This window comes from Kluyveromyces marxianus, chromosome 3, assembly GCF_001417885.1.
Source record: "Kluyveromyces marxianus DMKU3-1042 DNA, complete genome, chromosome 3".
NCBI classification, from domain to species: Eukaryota; Fungi; Ascomycota; class Saccharomycetes; order Saccharomycetales; family Saccharomycetaceae; genus Kluyveromyces; species Kluyveromyces marxianus.
Window position 1 is genome coordinate 875,239 of NC_036027.1, and position 15,382 is coordinate 890,620.

The window sequence follows — 15,382 nt, forward strand, 5'->3', positions numbered from 1 at the left end:
CATGATTGTCCATTATTGCGACTTCTGTCATTTTGAAGGTTACATGAGGAAAATAGTATTTTCTTTTAAGAAAAAGGCAATGAAGGTCCTGTAAGCCTGTGATATACATAAAGAATAACTGTGATAACGGTATAGCCTGTGCTATAAACAGCGTTTATCCTGATTGTAAATTGATATAATGGGAATCCAATCCTTGGATACCACAGATATTCATAAAATCACATCTGGACAAGTGATTATTGATTTGCGTAGTGCAGTAAAAGAATTGATAGAGAATAGTCTGGACGCGAAAGCTGACAAGATTGACATTGTATTCAAAAATTACGGCATAGAATCTATAGAGTGTACGGACAATGGAACTGGAATTTCTGAATCAGATTTAGATAATATTGGTCTAAAACATCGTACTTCAAAAATTTCTAGCTTTGAGGATGTTTCTAAAGTGACATCGTTTGGTTTTAGAGGAGAAGCCATAGCTTCGTTATGCCAAATGGGTAATGTCTCCATAACTACCACTACAAAGGGTCCTAAAGCTTACAAAGTGGTTATTACGCATGGAGGCAAACGTACAAAGACTGTATGCTCAAGGAATACAGGAACAACTATCACGGTATCGAACCTCTTCGATACGTTACCTGTACGAAAGAAAGACTTTGTTAAGAACCATAAAAGGCAATTCAGTAGGAGTGTTGAATTGATTCAAAGTTATGCTTTAATTCAAACAAATGTTAAGATTTCGGTAAGTAATATTCTTCCATCTGGGCGCAAAACTGCAGTATTGTCATCCACTGGGAAGTCTGATTTAAAAAGGAACCTTCTTTCTATATTTGGTTCAAATGCTATAAAGGGGCTAGAAAATATATCACTAGAACTCTCTGTGTCAAATATCAGACATAATTCAATACTTCCGGAAAGCTTCCAAAATGAAGATATGGGAGATGAAATAAAAATTCAGGTAACAGGTATGATATCCATGATATCTTTTGGGTGCGGAAGGGCAACTAAAGATCGACAATATATCTATATCAATGGAAGACCGGTTGAATATCCTAAAGTTGCGAAAACAGTTAACGAAATGTACCAAAGCTTTAACAATATCCAATATCCAACCTTCGTCTTAAATTTCATAATTGATCCTAAGTTTTTAGATCTAAACATCACTCCAGACAAAAGAACAGTAGTTTTGCATTACGAAGAGTACGTTTTAGACGCATTTAAAGAGGAATTAAATATATTCTTCCAAAAACAAGGTTTTGTGGTTCCTAAATCTGACAATAATTCAACACGAATCACGAATAACAAACGTATCAAACTTGAGTCTCTTTCACAGGACATCCCAAATGATGATGAAAATACCAATAATCATTCGACGAAAGTTAGAAGAATAATAAAGGAGGAGGAATATGAAATAACCCCATTCAAAGAAAACAGCATACCGCCTTTGATCGACGAAGAGGAAAAGACCGAAGCGCAAGAAATCAAAAAGAAAAAATGGCAACCTGAAAGTGATGCGCTGGATGACGATGTACGAGTTGAACCTGATTCTATGGATGTGGATGTAAAATTCGAAGAACCGAAAAAGAGCTCAACATGCTCTTCTCCAATTCTTGCACCTTCAATGGACGTTAACGCGGAAGAAACATCTTTATCAGATACTAACACTCATGTGGTTAAGGAACAAACTCCACATTTTCCACCGGAAGCTGATACTCAACCCACTGAAATGGATAAATCATCTGAAATCAGTATTACCGATGAAGTTGATCTATCTATAAGTGAAGTCCTTCCCTCAAAATCTGTGAAAATAGGCCAATCTAAATTGGATTCTTTTCTTCATCGGCGGTCTTCTGTAGTTTCTATTGAAGAACCTGTTCTAGATATCGACGAAGTTGTAGTAAACATTGATAATAATATAACAACGATACCTGCTTCACAAGATGGAAGTAACGCTTTGGTATTTCATCCCCAACATGTAAACGATCACAATTGCAGTCATACCCATCATAGTACTCCGGACTCATCATTATCGGATAATGACCATTTTGAGGAAGACAGAAGCAGCCAATCTATGGAAGATAGAGATGGTTCTGCCCAATCGTTAAAGTTCAATTTACCAGAGGGTATCAAAAATGAAATAGTCTCTCCAATGGCACAAGAAATCCATAACCTATTTACAACATTCCATATTTCATTGAAGACGGAAGTGCAAAGGGCCAAGCAAGTGGTAAATTGCATAGAAATGGATAGAGCCATCAAACATGAGAGATTAGTCAATGAAATAGCGTCGATTGAAGATAAAGAAAAAGCCGAAGATTTATTAAGTTTAACAGTTTCAAAAAGCGATTTTAAGAATATGAATATTGTTGGACAGTTCAATCTTGGGTTTATTATTGTTACAAGGTGTAAAAAAGATTCGTTTGATCTCTTTATCATTGACCAGCATGCAAGTGATGAAAAGTATAATTTTGAATCATTACAAAAGAATACTGTGTTCAGATCCCAATCATTGCTAGCTCCAAAGACCTTAGAATTAAGTGTTATTGATGAATTATTAGTCATGGAGTATGAAAATGTCTTTTCAAAGAATGGATTTAAACTTCAGATTGATCCTGAAGAAGATCCAGGAAAAAGAGTAAAACTTGTCAAATTTCCCGTGTCAAAAAATACCACATTCACTGAATATGACTTTCATGAATTAATTCAACTTATTAGAGAACATGAAGGACACAATATGTCAGCAATTAGATGCTCTAAAGTACGCTCCATGTTTGCTATGAGAGCTTGTAGAAGCAGTATCATGATTGGTAAACCTTTGAGCCATAGAACAATGAAAAAAGTAGTGAGTAATTTAGGTGAATTGGATAAACCTTGGAATTGTCCTCATGGGCGACCAACTTTACGCCATCTAATGGAACTCAAAGATTGGGACTCTTTCTATGATGATTATATGATATAAAATTTAATTATTTATTTACACGACGTTTAAATGATATTGTTCTTTTTATATTGTTTGAAACAAATTTCATTTCATTTTTATAAAGCCTGTACTTGATCTAGTATGCTTGGACTTGCTTGTGTATGATATCCTCTTCTGTCGACCTTGTTTAACCTTTTAGCAATCTTAGCGTTGTTTCTGGTACGTTGACCACGAACTGGCAAACCTAGTGCATGTCTCATACCTTCATACGATCCAATCTTTCTCTTCAATGCGATGTTTTCCTTCACCACAGCACGAGCATCACCTTCAATTGTCATATTTGATAACTCACTTGTTATAGCCATAACTTGTGGTTCCGTGAGTTGGTGCATTCTCATCCAAGGGTAGAATCCTAGCTTTGAACAGATTCTCTCAGCGGTCTTCTCACCAATACCATAGAATTTTGATGCTAGTGCAATCTTAATCACTTCTTTTCCCTTGAAACCTTTCCCTAAAATATGGACCACCATTTTTTAAATATTTACCTACGTAGTACGCCGTCTCTTGGTGATGTGACGAATATACCAAGAATCCTCTTGAGCTTTTTTAAAATCCATTTAACTGTTCTTCTTGTATTGGAATTCTCTGTTTTGTTCAACTAATAGAGAATTGAGAAAAAAGTCAATTCTATCACTATGTACGTTTTGATAATTTTACATATGTACCGGTGACAGGTTAGTTGGCACCAGAGTTTAAACGATCGAGATATGCTACTTGGCCATTAATGTTATGGCAAAGTTATTCATACCAGGCTTATCTTCAATCTTTGTTTTCTTTGTAAACTGGGCAATTTCTTTAGTACCTTTGGATTTTTTAGAAGGATCTCTATCAAAGAGCCAATATACAAGTTTCTTCGCTTCTCTGTACCTAACTTCCGAATACCCGAGGTATTCCATCATTTGACAGAATCTATTGCGGTTCATATAACGGGAATTTGTTATGCATGGGAGAGGAAGAACAATGAAAAGGTAAGTTCTCTTATCATGCTTCAAAAATTCTTGAAATCGACAGATCATTTGGCCCCGTTGAATGGGTGTTGGCACGAAATTGAGAACTAAAGAACATGAAATCAGATCAAATCTCTGGGACTCATTTTTCGGAATTTCCATATCCATAAAATCTTGCTTTTTGATATTAACAGGGTCGTTAGAGTTTAGATCTATTCGCACAACAGGATTGAAAATGCCAGATGTCGAAATATAATTTTTTGCACTAAGAGAGCCTAATTCTAATGCAGTCATACCCACCGATTTATCTAAAGAAAGCTCTTCACACCAACTAACTAACTGCTTCGAAGAATCCCCTCCTCTATTAGCATCTTGTCCAACGGTACTAGCCATTTGGTAGTTCTGTAAACCGCCATGTTCTTGAATCTCTGCGCAAATATACCCAAAGACTCTACAGAGTTCATTACGGTCATCAACACTTTGAACACTTATTAGAAGCTTTTCTAACTCACTATTCGGGTGGGAGCTTTCCTTTCCAGAAGTGTAGCTTTCACGTAGCGATATATTCTTCTCAAAAAATTTCTGAATATAATTGACATTGGCTTCCTCGTCATTATCTACTATTTTGCATCGCAGTTTTTGACATATAATTCTGCGTTTTTGAATTAATAAATGAAATCTTCGGATGATTCTCCTGGCTTTCACTGGCTTGATCTTCGGAACACTTGGTATGACAGGCTTTCCAGTAATAGTTCTCTTTCTTCGAGAAAGCATTATGGCAATATAGTTGAACGACTAAAAAAACAACAATTCAATAAACTAAAGACTTAATGAAGGTAAAATATTTGATCTGCTGATCCTTAGAAGTGATAAATTATCAGCTTTTATTCAGTATTTGGCTATGTCATCGCTGGTCATCGCATTTAACAAAGTAAAAGCATATTCTGTCAAACCTTCGAAAATGGACGGGTAACGTAAATAGTACTAACTTTTCTTTTTTGAAATCGACAAGAAAAATCTTGAAGCTCATCAAGTTGAGAAGAGATGAGAAGCGATGAGCTTGCAATATGAGTTAAAGGAGATATGTAAAAGGATTAACTCTTTAGTCCTTTAATTGAGGTTACAAAAGGTCACATATAATATTACTAAAATGGCGAATAAAAATACCAAGAACCAAAAGCCAAGAGTAAAAGGTGACCATAACGGCCGTATTTCCAAGCATCATCCTAAGAATATAACCAAGAAAAATGGTGGAAAGAAAAGTGTACAGAAAAAGGTGGAAGAAAAGGTTGTTTTAAATGCAAATCAGCTTCAATGGAAGACTGTAGATATTCCAGATACGATGGATGACTTCGGGGGTTTTTACGGATTGGAGGAAATTGATGGAGTTGATGTTAAAGTTGTCAATGGTAAAGTGCAGTTTATCACCAAAGACACGGAGAAGATCAAGGAAAATGCAACTGAGGTCGAAGAGAGGGATGATGTGGTCTTTGAAGAGGAAAAAGAAGATGAGAATATGGGTGAATTAATTGAGTTCAAGAATTTCGATGATATCAAAGAAGGAGAACTAAGCGCAGCATCTGGAGATGAAGATGAAGACGATGATATGAATATGTTTGAAGATGAACAACAGGAGGAGCAAAAAGAAGAAAAGAAAGATCAAGAGGAAGACGGCAAGTCTGCTGATGGTGAAGAAACGGATGAATTACAGACTAACGTATTTACTTCAAATATCGAAATCGATGGCGAGGAGCCTCCCGTACTTCCAGAGTGGACAGATAAAATGAATCTCTCTAACATTGTGCTTAAAGGATTGTCTGACTTGAGCTTTACCAAACCAACTGAAATTCAAGCTAAATCTATCCCTGTAGCATTAGAGGGTAATGATGTCATGGGTAAAGCCAGTACCGGTTCTGGTAAAACACTTGCCTATGGTATTCCAATCATAGAACAGCTTATTAAAGACCCAACTAATGATAGATTAATCGGTTTAATCTTCACTCCAACTAGGGAGTTGGCACATCAAGTCACTGATCATTTGCAAAAAATTTGGACCACTATGAATAAACAGAATAAGTATACCATTCTTTCCCTAACAGGCGGGTTATCTATCCAAAAGCAAGAACGTATTTTGAAATATGATGGCTCAGCCAGAGTAATAGTCGCTACTCCTGGACGGTTCCTAGAATTGCTAGAGAAAAATCCTAACTTAATTCCTAGATTCGCGAAACTTGATACATTGGTGTTAGATGAAGCCGATAGACTATTACAAGATGGTCATTTCGATGAATTTGAAAAGATTCTAAAACTCTTAAGCAAAGCTCAAAAGGCTAAAACTAACGTTCAAGGTAAAACAAAGGGAACCGGATGGCAAACATTGATCTTCTCAGCCACTTTCTCTTTGGAACTCTTTACAAAGCTAGACAAGACATCGTGGAAGAACTTGAAATCATCTGGGGGTGAGGATAATGAGTTAGAACAAGTATTGCAACATTTAATGAAGAAAATTAACTTTAGATCAAAGCCGGTGATAATTGACACCAATCCAGAACATAAAGTTACATCTCAAGTAAAAGAATCGTTGGTTGAATGTTTGCCAATGGAACGTGACTTATATGTTTACTACTTCATTACAATGTACCCAGGTACTACGTTGATATTTTGTAACGCCATTGACAGTGTAAAAAAACTAAACGCTTATTTGAACTTATTGCATATCTCTTCTTTCCAAATTCATTCTTCTATGGCACAAAAGAGTCGTCTAAGAAGTCTCGAAAGGTTCAAAGAACAATCAGAGAAAAACAGTAAGATTAATAAACCTACCGTTTTGATTGCTAGTGATGTGGCAGCCAGAGGTTTGGATATTTCTGGAATTAAACACGTTCTACATTATCATTTGCCTCGTAGTGCTGATGTCTATATCCACAGGTCTGGTAGAACTGCCCGTGGTGATAGTGAAGGTGTCTCAGTTATGATATGTTCGCCACAAGAGGCCATGGGTCCACTTAGAAAGTTAAGAAAGGTCTTATCTAACAAGAAGAGCACAAATCCTAAAAAAACCAAATGGCAAAACGACGTACCAATGTTGCCTATTGAGCCAGATATTGTAACCCAACTTAGGGAAAGAAGCAGAATAGCAGCGGAACTTGCTGACGACGAAATAGCTACTAAGTCTCTACATAAAGATGATAACTGGTTGAAAAAGGCGGCTGAAGAATTTGAAATTGATGTTGATTCTGAAGATGAAGAGAAGGATCAATTTTTGGCAAGAAATAAAAACAAGAAGCTAAACAAGCAATTGGACAAGAACGAAGCTAAAGCTTTAAAATACCAATTAAATGAGATGTTAAAAACACCAATCAGAAAAGACTTAAGGAAGAGCTACTTGACAGGTGGGCTGACCAACTTGGCTGACTCCTTAATCAAAAATAAGGGCCATAATTCAATCATTGGTCATGAGAAGGTAGATGCTTTACAGACTCTTAAGCAAAAAAAACGTAAATAAAACCGGAGAGAAGAAATTTTCCTTATGATATAGTAGAATATAACCTTTAATATTGATCTCGAATATTAATTAAAGCATTTCATATCATGTAGAATTTATAGACAACAATCATCTTGAATTTTATAAACAAAAAGAGTTATCCACAATATTGAACGCTTCGACTTTGAAAGGTGATGAATCTATTGAAACTATGTATACACTGTTATTGAATTTAATTAGTTTTCAACCTGACTAATTATGATGTACTGACTAAATAAAGTCATAATCCTCATTGAATTCATCGTCATCATAAAATTCATCATCAGATTCATCAACTAATTGTTCAAAGTTGACCTTATAACGAAGTAGGGCACCAATACCACCAAACCCGGTAACGAATTGAGCACCTTCAGAAGATTTATCTGTGATGAATTCTAAGTTAGCACCATAATTCTTGTAATTTTCTGCTAGCCATTCAATGAGAGGTTGTTCAGAAACTAGATCCATTTCAGCGCCAGTAGTTTTATCCAGCGAGTATGATTTGTCTTCTGTGTTTGGTTCAACGAATTTTAGTACTTCTTTATCTTCGGAGTCTTTGAATACGTATCTGATAGTTTCCAAGTTTTCAAAGACAATTAGGGTCTCAACGGCACCCAAGTCCAATGCCTTTAGGGTATCGTCAATACCGTAACAGTATTTACCAGTATCTTGAGAGATTTGGTCGAAGTAATCAGTGATCAATTTCTTTTCCTGAATGAATTTCACATTAGCCAAGGCTTCTGCTGATAATTCGATAGCTTGGTTGAAACCATTTTCACCACCGTATGAGATATCCACAATTTTAACAATCTTTGCTACCAATCTTTGATCAAACAATTCGGATCTAGCCAAGTCAGTCTTGAAATCAGCAGAACCAGCCAAGATCAAACCCTTAACGTTAACTTTATCATTGGTGATGAAGTTCTGCACAGCAACTTCAGCAACCTTTCTAACGTAGTTATGTCTTTTTTCTTCTCTTAAACGGGCGAAACGGACAGCAGATTGACCACCTCTACCATGCTTCTTTGGCAAATCGACAGTGAATTTATGCAAAACAGTTCTGGTATTACCAGTCAAAAGACCAAATAGGGCACCTTGACCATCCATAACAATGAAACCGAACTTGTCATCGGCTTCCAATAATTCGGATAGAACTTCAGTGTGGAACTTGTTGTCACACAAGTACAAAGAGGTGTTAATTGGCTTGTATGGTTCTATATCAAATGTAACCTTCTTTTCCTTACCTTCCTCTGTGATCATATCACCACAGTATAGCACCAAACCATTAGGAGGAATCTTAGTATATAGCTTAAGCTTTTGTTGGGTGGATGTGATAGCCGAAAGAACAGATAAACGGTTAACTCTTGACTTAATGTTAGATGCGGTACCATATTCATCTGTCAACATCTTTTGAATCATAGAGATTTGACCCTTTGGTGGAATAACAAGGGAAATCATAGAGGTACCATTACCTCTAGCCTTTTCCAAAGACTTGATCAACTTCTTGACCTTCCAGATCTCAATGTTTTTCTCAGCGTCAGTCTCCATTTCTATTTCTTCGCAATTCTTGCTTCTATTGTATGTATCTCTCTTATGTTGAAGCAACCAGTTAAAGGAAAAAGGAATATAAAGCTCCGATTCAAAACAGTCTTAACACTTCAATAGAGAAAAGCTAATGGTTATAACTTACTAACTGGTATCTATTTAAAATAAAAGGTAGTTTGCTCATCTCATTGCAAAAAGGTCTTGTACAGTTTTCCAAAATACAGTTTCTTTCAATGCCCAAATGAAAAAAGCCAAAAATTTTCAAACGGGCCAGAAAAGAAAAAAAAAAAAAAAAAAAAAAAAGAGAGGCAGATTTCCTACTGGTATAATCAATGTTACCCTGACTTAGAAAGTACTGCCATTTAGAAGTTCAATGTTTGTGGTTATCACGTGACTTGACAGTAAATAAAGTCGAGAGGAGAGTTGCAGGAATAAGCATGAAAGATGGAGCAGCCGGGAAGAGAACATATAGTTATAGAAGAGGGTCCAAGACACTAAAAAAATATATATAAACGCGATACCTATAGAATAAGGGGTCATACACCAATATAATAAAATGATACAGAAATAATCATGATGGGGCGGCAGTACCTAGTTGAACGGTTCGTTAACATAAATGAAAGAATGGAAACAAAAATTGGAAGGAAGATAGTTTAAAAAAACACACTCGAACGCATAATTGTAGAATATTAGGAGATGCTCTAATATAGTTGCTCCTTTTCATTTCTTGTTTTCATTTTTTATACTTGTTCAATGTCCGAATCACTGAGCAAGTCATAATCTTCTGAGAGTGAATCCACAAATACCGCTTCTTCACCGTTGTCTTCTTGCTCCGTAAATGATGTAGATATAACGTCAGTGTCAGAGTGGAAAGCGTTTGGTTCCTCATATTGTCCGTCACGACCTTCATACTCCTCATTGCAAGGAACGTCTCTGTAACTGGCCCGCCTATACATTTCACACGTTGGGGGCTTTAGATAGAACACCGATGACCCGGGTGAAGCGCATTCTTCACTTGTGTAGACAATTTGGTCCCTAACGTCGATCAAATCAATCTTACATGGACAGTCGAAGCTAAACTCTTCAAGAGTGCCACGGTAATTGAAATTCAAGATTTTGTAGTTTCCTGGCTGTAGTTCATTAGGTCCCATTTGTAAGTTGCATTTAATTGGGGTCGATACACGATCCCTTTGTTCACATTGGAAAACTAACTTCAAGCCATTTGGAATAGTTTCATCCCCATCGTTGAAGAGCTTAAATGTTAGTAAATGGCCTTTTTGGGACATCTCTACGCGTAAAGATCGATTTTTCTGATCGTTCCCCAAAGAATCCTCGTCAATTACTGCATCAGAATCTGCCTGCTCCTGTTGCACCTTCTCCTTCATCATAGTTTCGTATTTTTCTAGTTTTTCGTAGATATCCTCTCCGTACCATTGTTTGGCAATCCTCCAGCTGACAGCATCCTGCATGAGACTGCTCAATTCTTCTTCAGATTGGATCTTAGAGAAGAAATCGAACATTGGCTTATTGTGTTGACCAACCTCAATAATTACGTCCTTAAACTCTTGGTCTGTGTTAGTCGTAGCATCGGCAGGTGCACTTGATTCTGAGCTAGGGTCTGACTCCGAAACTGTAGGCTTCTCTGATGTGCTATCATTGGTTCCATAAAACCCTTCAACTTTGATTTCTGATAGCTCCTTCTTTGGAGGGGTGTCTGAGACACTATATTTCGATACCAACGGGAAGTTTATGTCCATCTCACCAGCTCTATGATATGCTAGCACAAATCTTGTGAGCTTAGGGTCATAACTATTCGATCTTATCATATTGTGATAGACTTTATGAGTGTCCGAAGTAAACCCGCTACTTTCGCACTTGTAACATAAATCATAATCATGGCAGTACAAACAAGTGAATCTAGGCCCTCTGATGAAACCGTTACAATCTGTGGTATCGGTATTAATAATGCGATTAGCATCGTTAATCTGACAACCATCACATAAGACACCTTCATGAACGACCTCTGAAAATGGAACCTCAAAGTTCTTGATCTTACCTTCAAGATTTGCTTCGATTCTTCTCAAAGATTCTTTCAAGTTTTTCCATTCATCCTGCATAAAGGGATCCTTGACTTCATTTTCTAACTGGACATTCGTTTCAATCTTCTCAGCAGGAATCAAAGTAACAGTCAATCGACGCGCTTTTAACAATGCATCGCAAAAAGTCACCATATCACCGCCGCTGTGAATAATAAAAGGTGCACCTTTCTTAGTCAACCTGGTAACTACGGTACATTGATCAAACACTTTGTCTATATTGAAGATAGTTTTGCATGCGACGATAAAAGTAGACTTACTGAGATTACGGTTAGGTGTCACCTTTATGTATTGCCCCTTGTTATCATATTGCAACAATACCCCGAAATCGCCTGACCCAAGGTCATCTTCTTGCACAATTTCAAATTGTTTGCTTTGAGAGGGCATTCTTAGCGATTAAAAGTTGAAGTATTATAAGTAAATTATAAGCAAATTATGAATGCTCTACTTCCTAATTAGCAAATATATTTCTTACTCTTTTGTATTTTGCTCTTTTTTACAGCACTAATTGTTAGAAATGAAAGATGCAACCCTTGTAATCCCTTTTTTATAAGCCTTTAAATATACATTTTATCTGAGATCACGGATATAAAAAAAATAATAAGATCAAGAGCTAACTGATAACGTCAAAAACCTAGTATGTTGAGGGGAAGGGAATGAAAGGAGGGTAGCAGACTTCAATACCAACTTTAATTTGGTTAACTCTGGGGGATCTTTTAACCTAAATGCTTGCTAATTTTCCATTATCTTTGTAGATACACAGAGTGGTTAATAATTAGATATTTGCCATTTTTGCTATTAATTAGTAGTAGGTGAATTATATAGTATATAGACTTAAATATACTATCAAGAAAACTGAAAGAAAAACAACCAAGCTGAAAATTAGCCGAGTTGAGAATTAAATCATACAACAAGTCAAACACAGTTGAATACATTAAAAAAAAAGTTAAGCTCTTTAAAATTGTCAATTATTAGATTTATAGTAACCGCATTTAGAGCCTACTTTAAAATCATCATCATTTCATAGCAACAGGTTCGAAATCTGGTGGATCGCTCAAATATATTTCTCTTCCCTTCTCATCATATTCAGCGAAATCATCACTCACTTGAACGCCATTTGTAGCTGCAAGAGATTTCTGTTGCTGAGATAACCCCATAGGGTCTTTTGCAATCCAAATAACTGGATCTTTCATTCTGACGCAGGGGTCTGTGAAAGCTTTTTCCAAATATTCCAAATCATATTTAACAACATCATTGAAGGCAAATGGTAAAGTTTGTCTGACAATTGCAAATTCATAGTATTTCTGTGGTTGGAAGAAAAGTTTAATACGCTGTATGATACTTTGTGGTTTAGCAAAATCTGAGGGTAGACCAACCTGCTCGTTGGGCTGGTTGACAGGATAACCCTTGACATCTGCAAGAACTTCTCCCGCATCTACTTTATTAACAATCACATTAGGATCATGACTGCTTTCAGCACCTTCTGATGTGAGTGTTGGCGGTACTTTCGTTTTATGGAATTGCTCTGTTTCACCAACAAATGGATTGGATGGGTTCTTTGAGTGCCCTGAAATTGTCCCGCCACCATTGTTACTTTTAGACTCATCTTCCAATGACTCTTCGAAATCATCTGGAAGCATATTGACTCTCTGCAAGTCCTGTCTTGTAGTATCTTGGAAAACACCGCTTCTGTCATCGGAAAGAATGTTATTGGCTAGCTTTTTCCCTTCGGAACGAATTTCCTCAAGACCCTGGTCCTTTGCTGGATAGTATGTTTCCGAATCACCTCTAGCATATTTGAGCGCGCTTAGCGGAACGGCATCGAATAGAGGTTCGAACCTTCTTTTGCAGTACAGATGGGCACAAACAGTTGCAGCTATGCAAATAGCTTCCAAAGCAACTGGACCCCAAGTCTTAGCCATGATAAACAAACCAAGAAGACAAATTTCTGCGAGATATAAACCAACGAAAACTTGGTACAAGGCTCTTGGATAATTTCTTCCACGTAAATCATAACTGAATTTCATAACATACACTAGATTGTAGGTGTATGCCAATAGGAAGAAACCAAGAGCAAATGTGGAGAATACCAATATAATTGGGGAGATGATGGAGTAAGTAATCATGATGCAGACCAATAATTCTAAAACTGGGTAGATCACACCCCAACTAGGCTCTGACAACTTGTTATAACGGGCCCATTTTTGTCTAGGTGTCTTATCTAGGACTCTTCCCAATACTTTACTCAAGATCAAATTAACGACTTGCAGTAAAGCTCCACTTGGTACTGATAACCCTTGTAACAAAAAGTAGGCAATGTAGAAATTAGATGCTTTTGGCAAGTTCTCAGCCAATAATGTCATAGCGGAGCTTGGTTTCTTGATGATTGCCGTTACAGTACTCGATGCAGCAGAAGTTAGAGTGACCACAATGAAAACTTGCACCACTTGGAAGCCGTAGTACCATTTATGACAATATAATTCAACATCCTGTCTTGTTAAAGACCCAGACAGAACCGCAATTTTTTTGATAATAACAGGAACAAGCGACATCAATAGTGCCAATAGAATTGTTGGAGCCAAACCAGTAATGATACCCATTAGAACCTTTGGCATATTGTTGATAAATTTTAAGAAGTGAACTTTGTCGGTCAAGAAGTTGATATTAGAAACACAACCAACAAAAGCGACTGGAATAGCCCAAAAGATGATCAAAGCCGTCAATGAGCTGTTACCACCTGATCTCTTAGCCTTTTGTTCTTTCTCTGACAAGTCTGTATTCTCCCAACGTATATCATCTGGTCCATATCCGATCAAGGCCTTATGGTACGAACCTTTCTCAAAAAGGTATGGGACAGACTGGTAAGCTCTTTGGGCATCGTATTGAGATTTGAATTCAATGAATGCGGTACTCAGAAGATCTCTCTCTTCCCAAGTGTCCTGTTCCTTAGCCACTTCGTCGTTTAGCTCACCAATACGTTTAACACAATATTCCAAGGTATCCACTTTTTCACTGGTGAAGATCTTCCACACAGGAATTTTTCCTAATCTATGTGTTGGTCTTTTGTTCTGTGGCATGTAAGTCTCTAAATCATTTTGAGGGTTGTTCTTGTTGGTGGTACCTTCAGCGACTTGTTCTCCCTTTTTATCAGCCTTGATTTTCTTTTTGACGGCCTTTGTAATAACTTTATTCAATGTAGACTCGTACTTCTTGGCCAAACCATCACGTTCATCCACCAGCTTATGCAACTTTTTGAGATCCCTAGCCAAAGTCACGCGCGACACGTTCAAGAAACGTTTGTTCAAGCCCTCTTCTGTGCAAAAATCGCCCTGCAAATCCGTCAATATCAATGTTCTCGAAGAAAGCAAACCGTCGTACAAAGGCGATGTTTGTATACTATGGCGCAAAGTGACGTAGTAATATAGCTCTCTGTATATGACGAAGACAATAAAGGCAAAGTAGAACCAGGATAAAAATACATGAGCGTAAAACCTCCTCTTATTTGACACATTTGAGAACGAAAGAACCTCAAATCCTTTCAAGTTGTGTCCGTTTGTTGCGTTTACCGGCAACAAAATCGGGAACAACGTAATGCACCCTATAAAAGACACAGCAGCGAACATCGAGATGTACCTCAAAAACAAGTACCCATCGATACTAGTGTTCTGAATAATGTACGAATGTGGTTTAGTGAGCAAATATGGGACCCAGTTGAAATAACCTGGAGGCACCTCTTCGGACCTTTGGGACTCCGGAAATGTCTTGATATCCTTTAGGGTACGGGGCTGGTACACCCTGGGTTCTCTAGGCCTCAACCGTAAGAACAACCATACAAATAACAGCGCTACGATCCCATTAAAGATTAATGTTGTAACAAACGCCGATGTAGACGATGAAGTTGTCTGACCGGCCATCTTTACAATAATATCACACTATTGCTATAATACTTTTGTTTTAATTTATTTTTTCAGTTTATAGACAGATGCTTGATTTCCCTAAATATTACTACTATACAACTACTACAACAATGCTGACCACTAAAAACCAAGCCCTCCATCCTCCCTCTCCCTCCATCTTTCCTTTCAATACTCATCAAACGCACACACACACATATATATATATATATAATAGTAATAATAATAATAATAATAATCAAATATATTGCATATAAAGACGATATTACGCTCTATATAGTACTGCGTGGTATAAGGTGCATAGCATACTTTTAATAGAATGCTCAGGGCAAACAAATGTTCCAGCAAAACAAAAAGACAAAATAAGGGTACCACAGAAG

General features: G+C 37.1%; 7 protein-coding genes across 7 annotated transcripts; 2 read left to right on the top strand and 5 right to left on the bottom strand.

The window, feature by feature from the left end:
• Positions 1-178: 178 nt before the first annotated feature.
• Positions 179-2,956, top strand: PMS1 (ATP-binding mismatch repair protein; the record flags this gene model as incomplete). The annotated part of the gene is made up of 1 exon (XM_022818900.1): positions 179-2,956. The coding sequence occupies one exon, from the start codon at positions 179-181 to the stop codon at positions 2,954-2,956; it is 2,778 nt and encodes a 925-aa protein (XP_022675521.1).
• Positions 2,957-3,033: 77 nt separating this feature from the next.
• Positions 3,034-3,447, bottom strand: SWS2 (mitochondrial 37S ribosomal protein uS13m; the record flags this gene model as incomplete). Its single annotated transcript, XM_022818901.1, has 1 exon — positions 3,034-3,447. One exon carries the CDS (start codon positions 3,445-3,447, stop codon positions 3,034-3,036), a length of 414 nt encoding a protein of 137 aa, XP_022675522.1.
• Positions 3,448-3,687: 240 nt separating this feature from the next.
• BMT2 (25S rRNA (adenine2142-N1)-methyltransferase) lies at positions 3,688-4,698 on the bottom strand (the record flags this gene model as incomplete). The annotated part of the gene is made up of 1 exon (XM_022818902.1): positions 3,688-4,698. The coding sequence occupies one exon, from the start codon at positions 4,696-4,698 to the stop codon at positions 3,688-3,690; it is 1,011 nt and encodes a 336-aa protein (XP_022675523.1).
• A 376-nt stretch (positions 4,699-5,074) lies between these two features.
• MAK5 (ATP-dependent RNA helicase) lies at positions 5,075-7,429 on the top strand (the record flags this gene model as incomplete). The annotated part of the gene is made up of 1 exon (XM_022818903.1): positions 5,075-7,429. The coding sequence occupies one exon, from the start codon at positions 5,075-5,077 to the stop codon at positions 7,427-7,429; it is 2,355 nt and encodes a 784-aa protein (XP_022675524.1).
• A 249-nt stretch (positions 7,430-7,678) lies between these two features.
• SUP45 (translation termination factor eRF1) lies at positions 7,679-8,995 on the bottom strand (the record flags this gene model as incomplete). Its single annotated transcript, XM_022818904.1, has 1 exon — positions 7,679-8,995. One exon carries the CDS (start codon positions 8,993-8,995, stop codon positions 7,679-7,681), a length of 1,317 nt encoding a protein of 438 aa, XP_022675525.1.
• Positions 8,996-9,732: 737 nt separating this feature from the next.
• On the bottom strand, positions 9,733-11,475 carry ATG19 (Atg19p; the record flags this gene model as incomplete). Its single annotated transcript, XM_022818905.1, has 1 exon — positions 9,733-11,475. The coding sequence occupies one exon, from the start codon at positions 11,473-11,475 to the stop codon at positions 9,733-9,735; it is 1,743 nt and encodes a 580-aa protein (XP_022675526.1).
• Positions 11,476-12,104: 629 nt separating this feature from the next.
• Positions 12,105-15,002, bottom strand: PHM7 (Phm7p; the record flags this gene model as incomplete). Its single annotated transcript, XM_022818907.1, has 1 exon — positions 12,105-15,002. One exon carries the CDS (start codon positions 15,000-15,002, stop codon positions 12,105-12,107), a length of 2,898 nt encoding a protein of 965 aa, XP_022675527.1.
• Between the last annotated feature and the right edge of the window lie 380 nt (positions 15,003-15,382).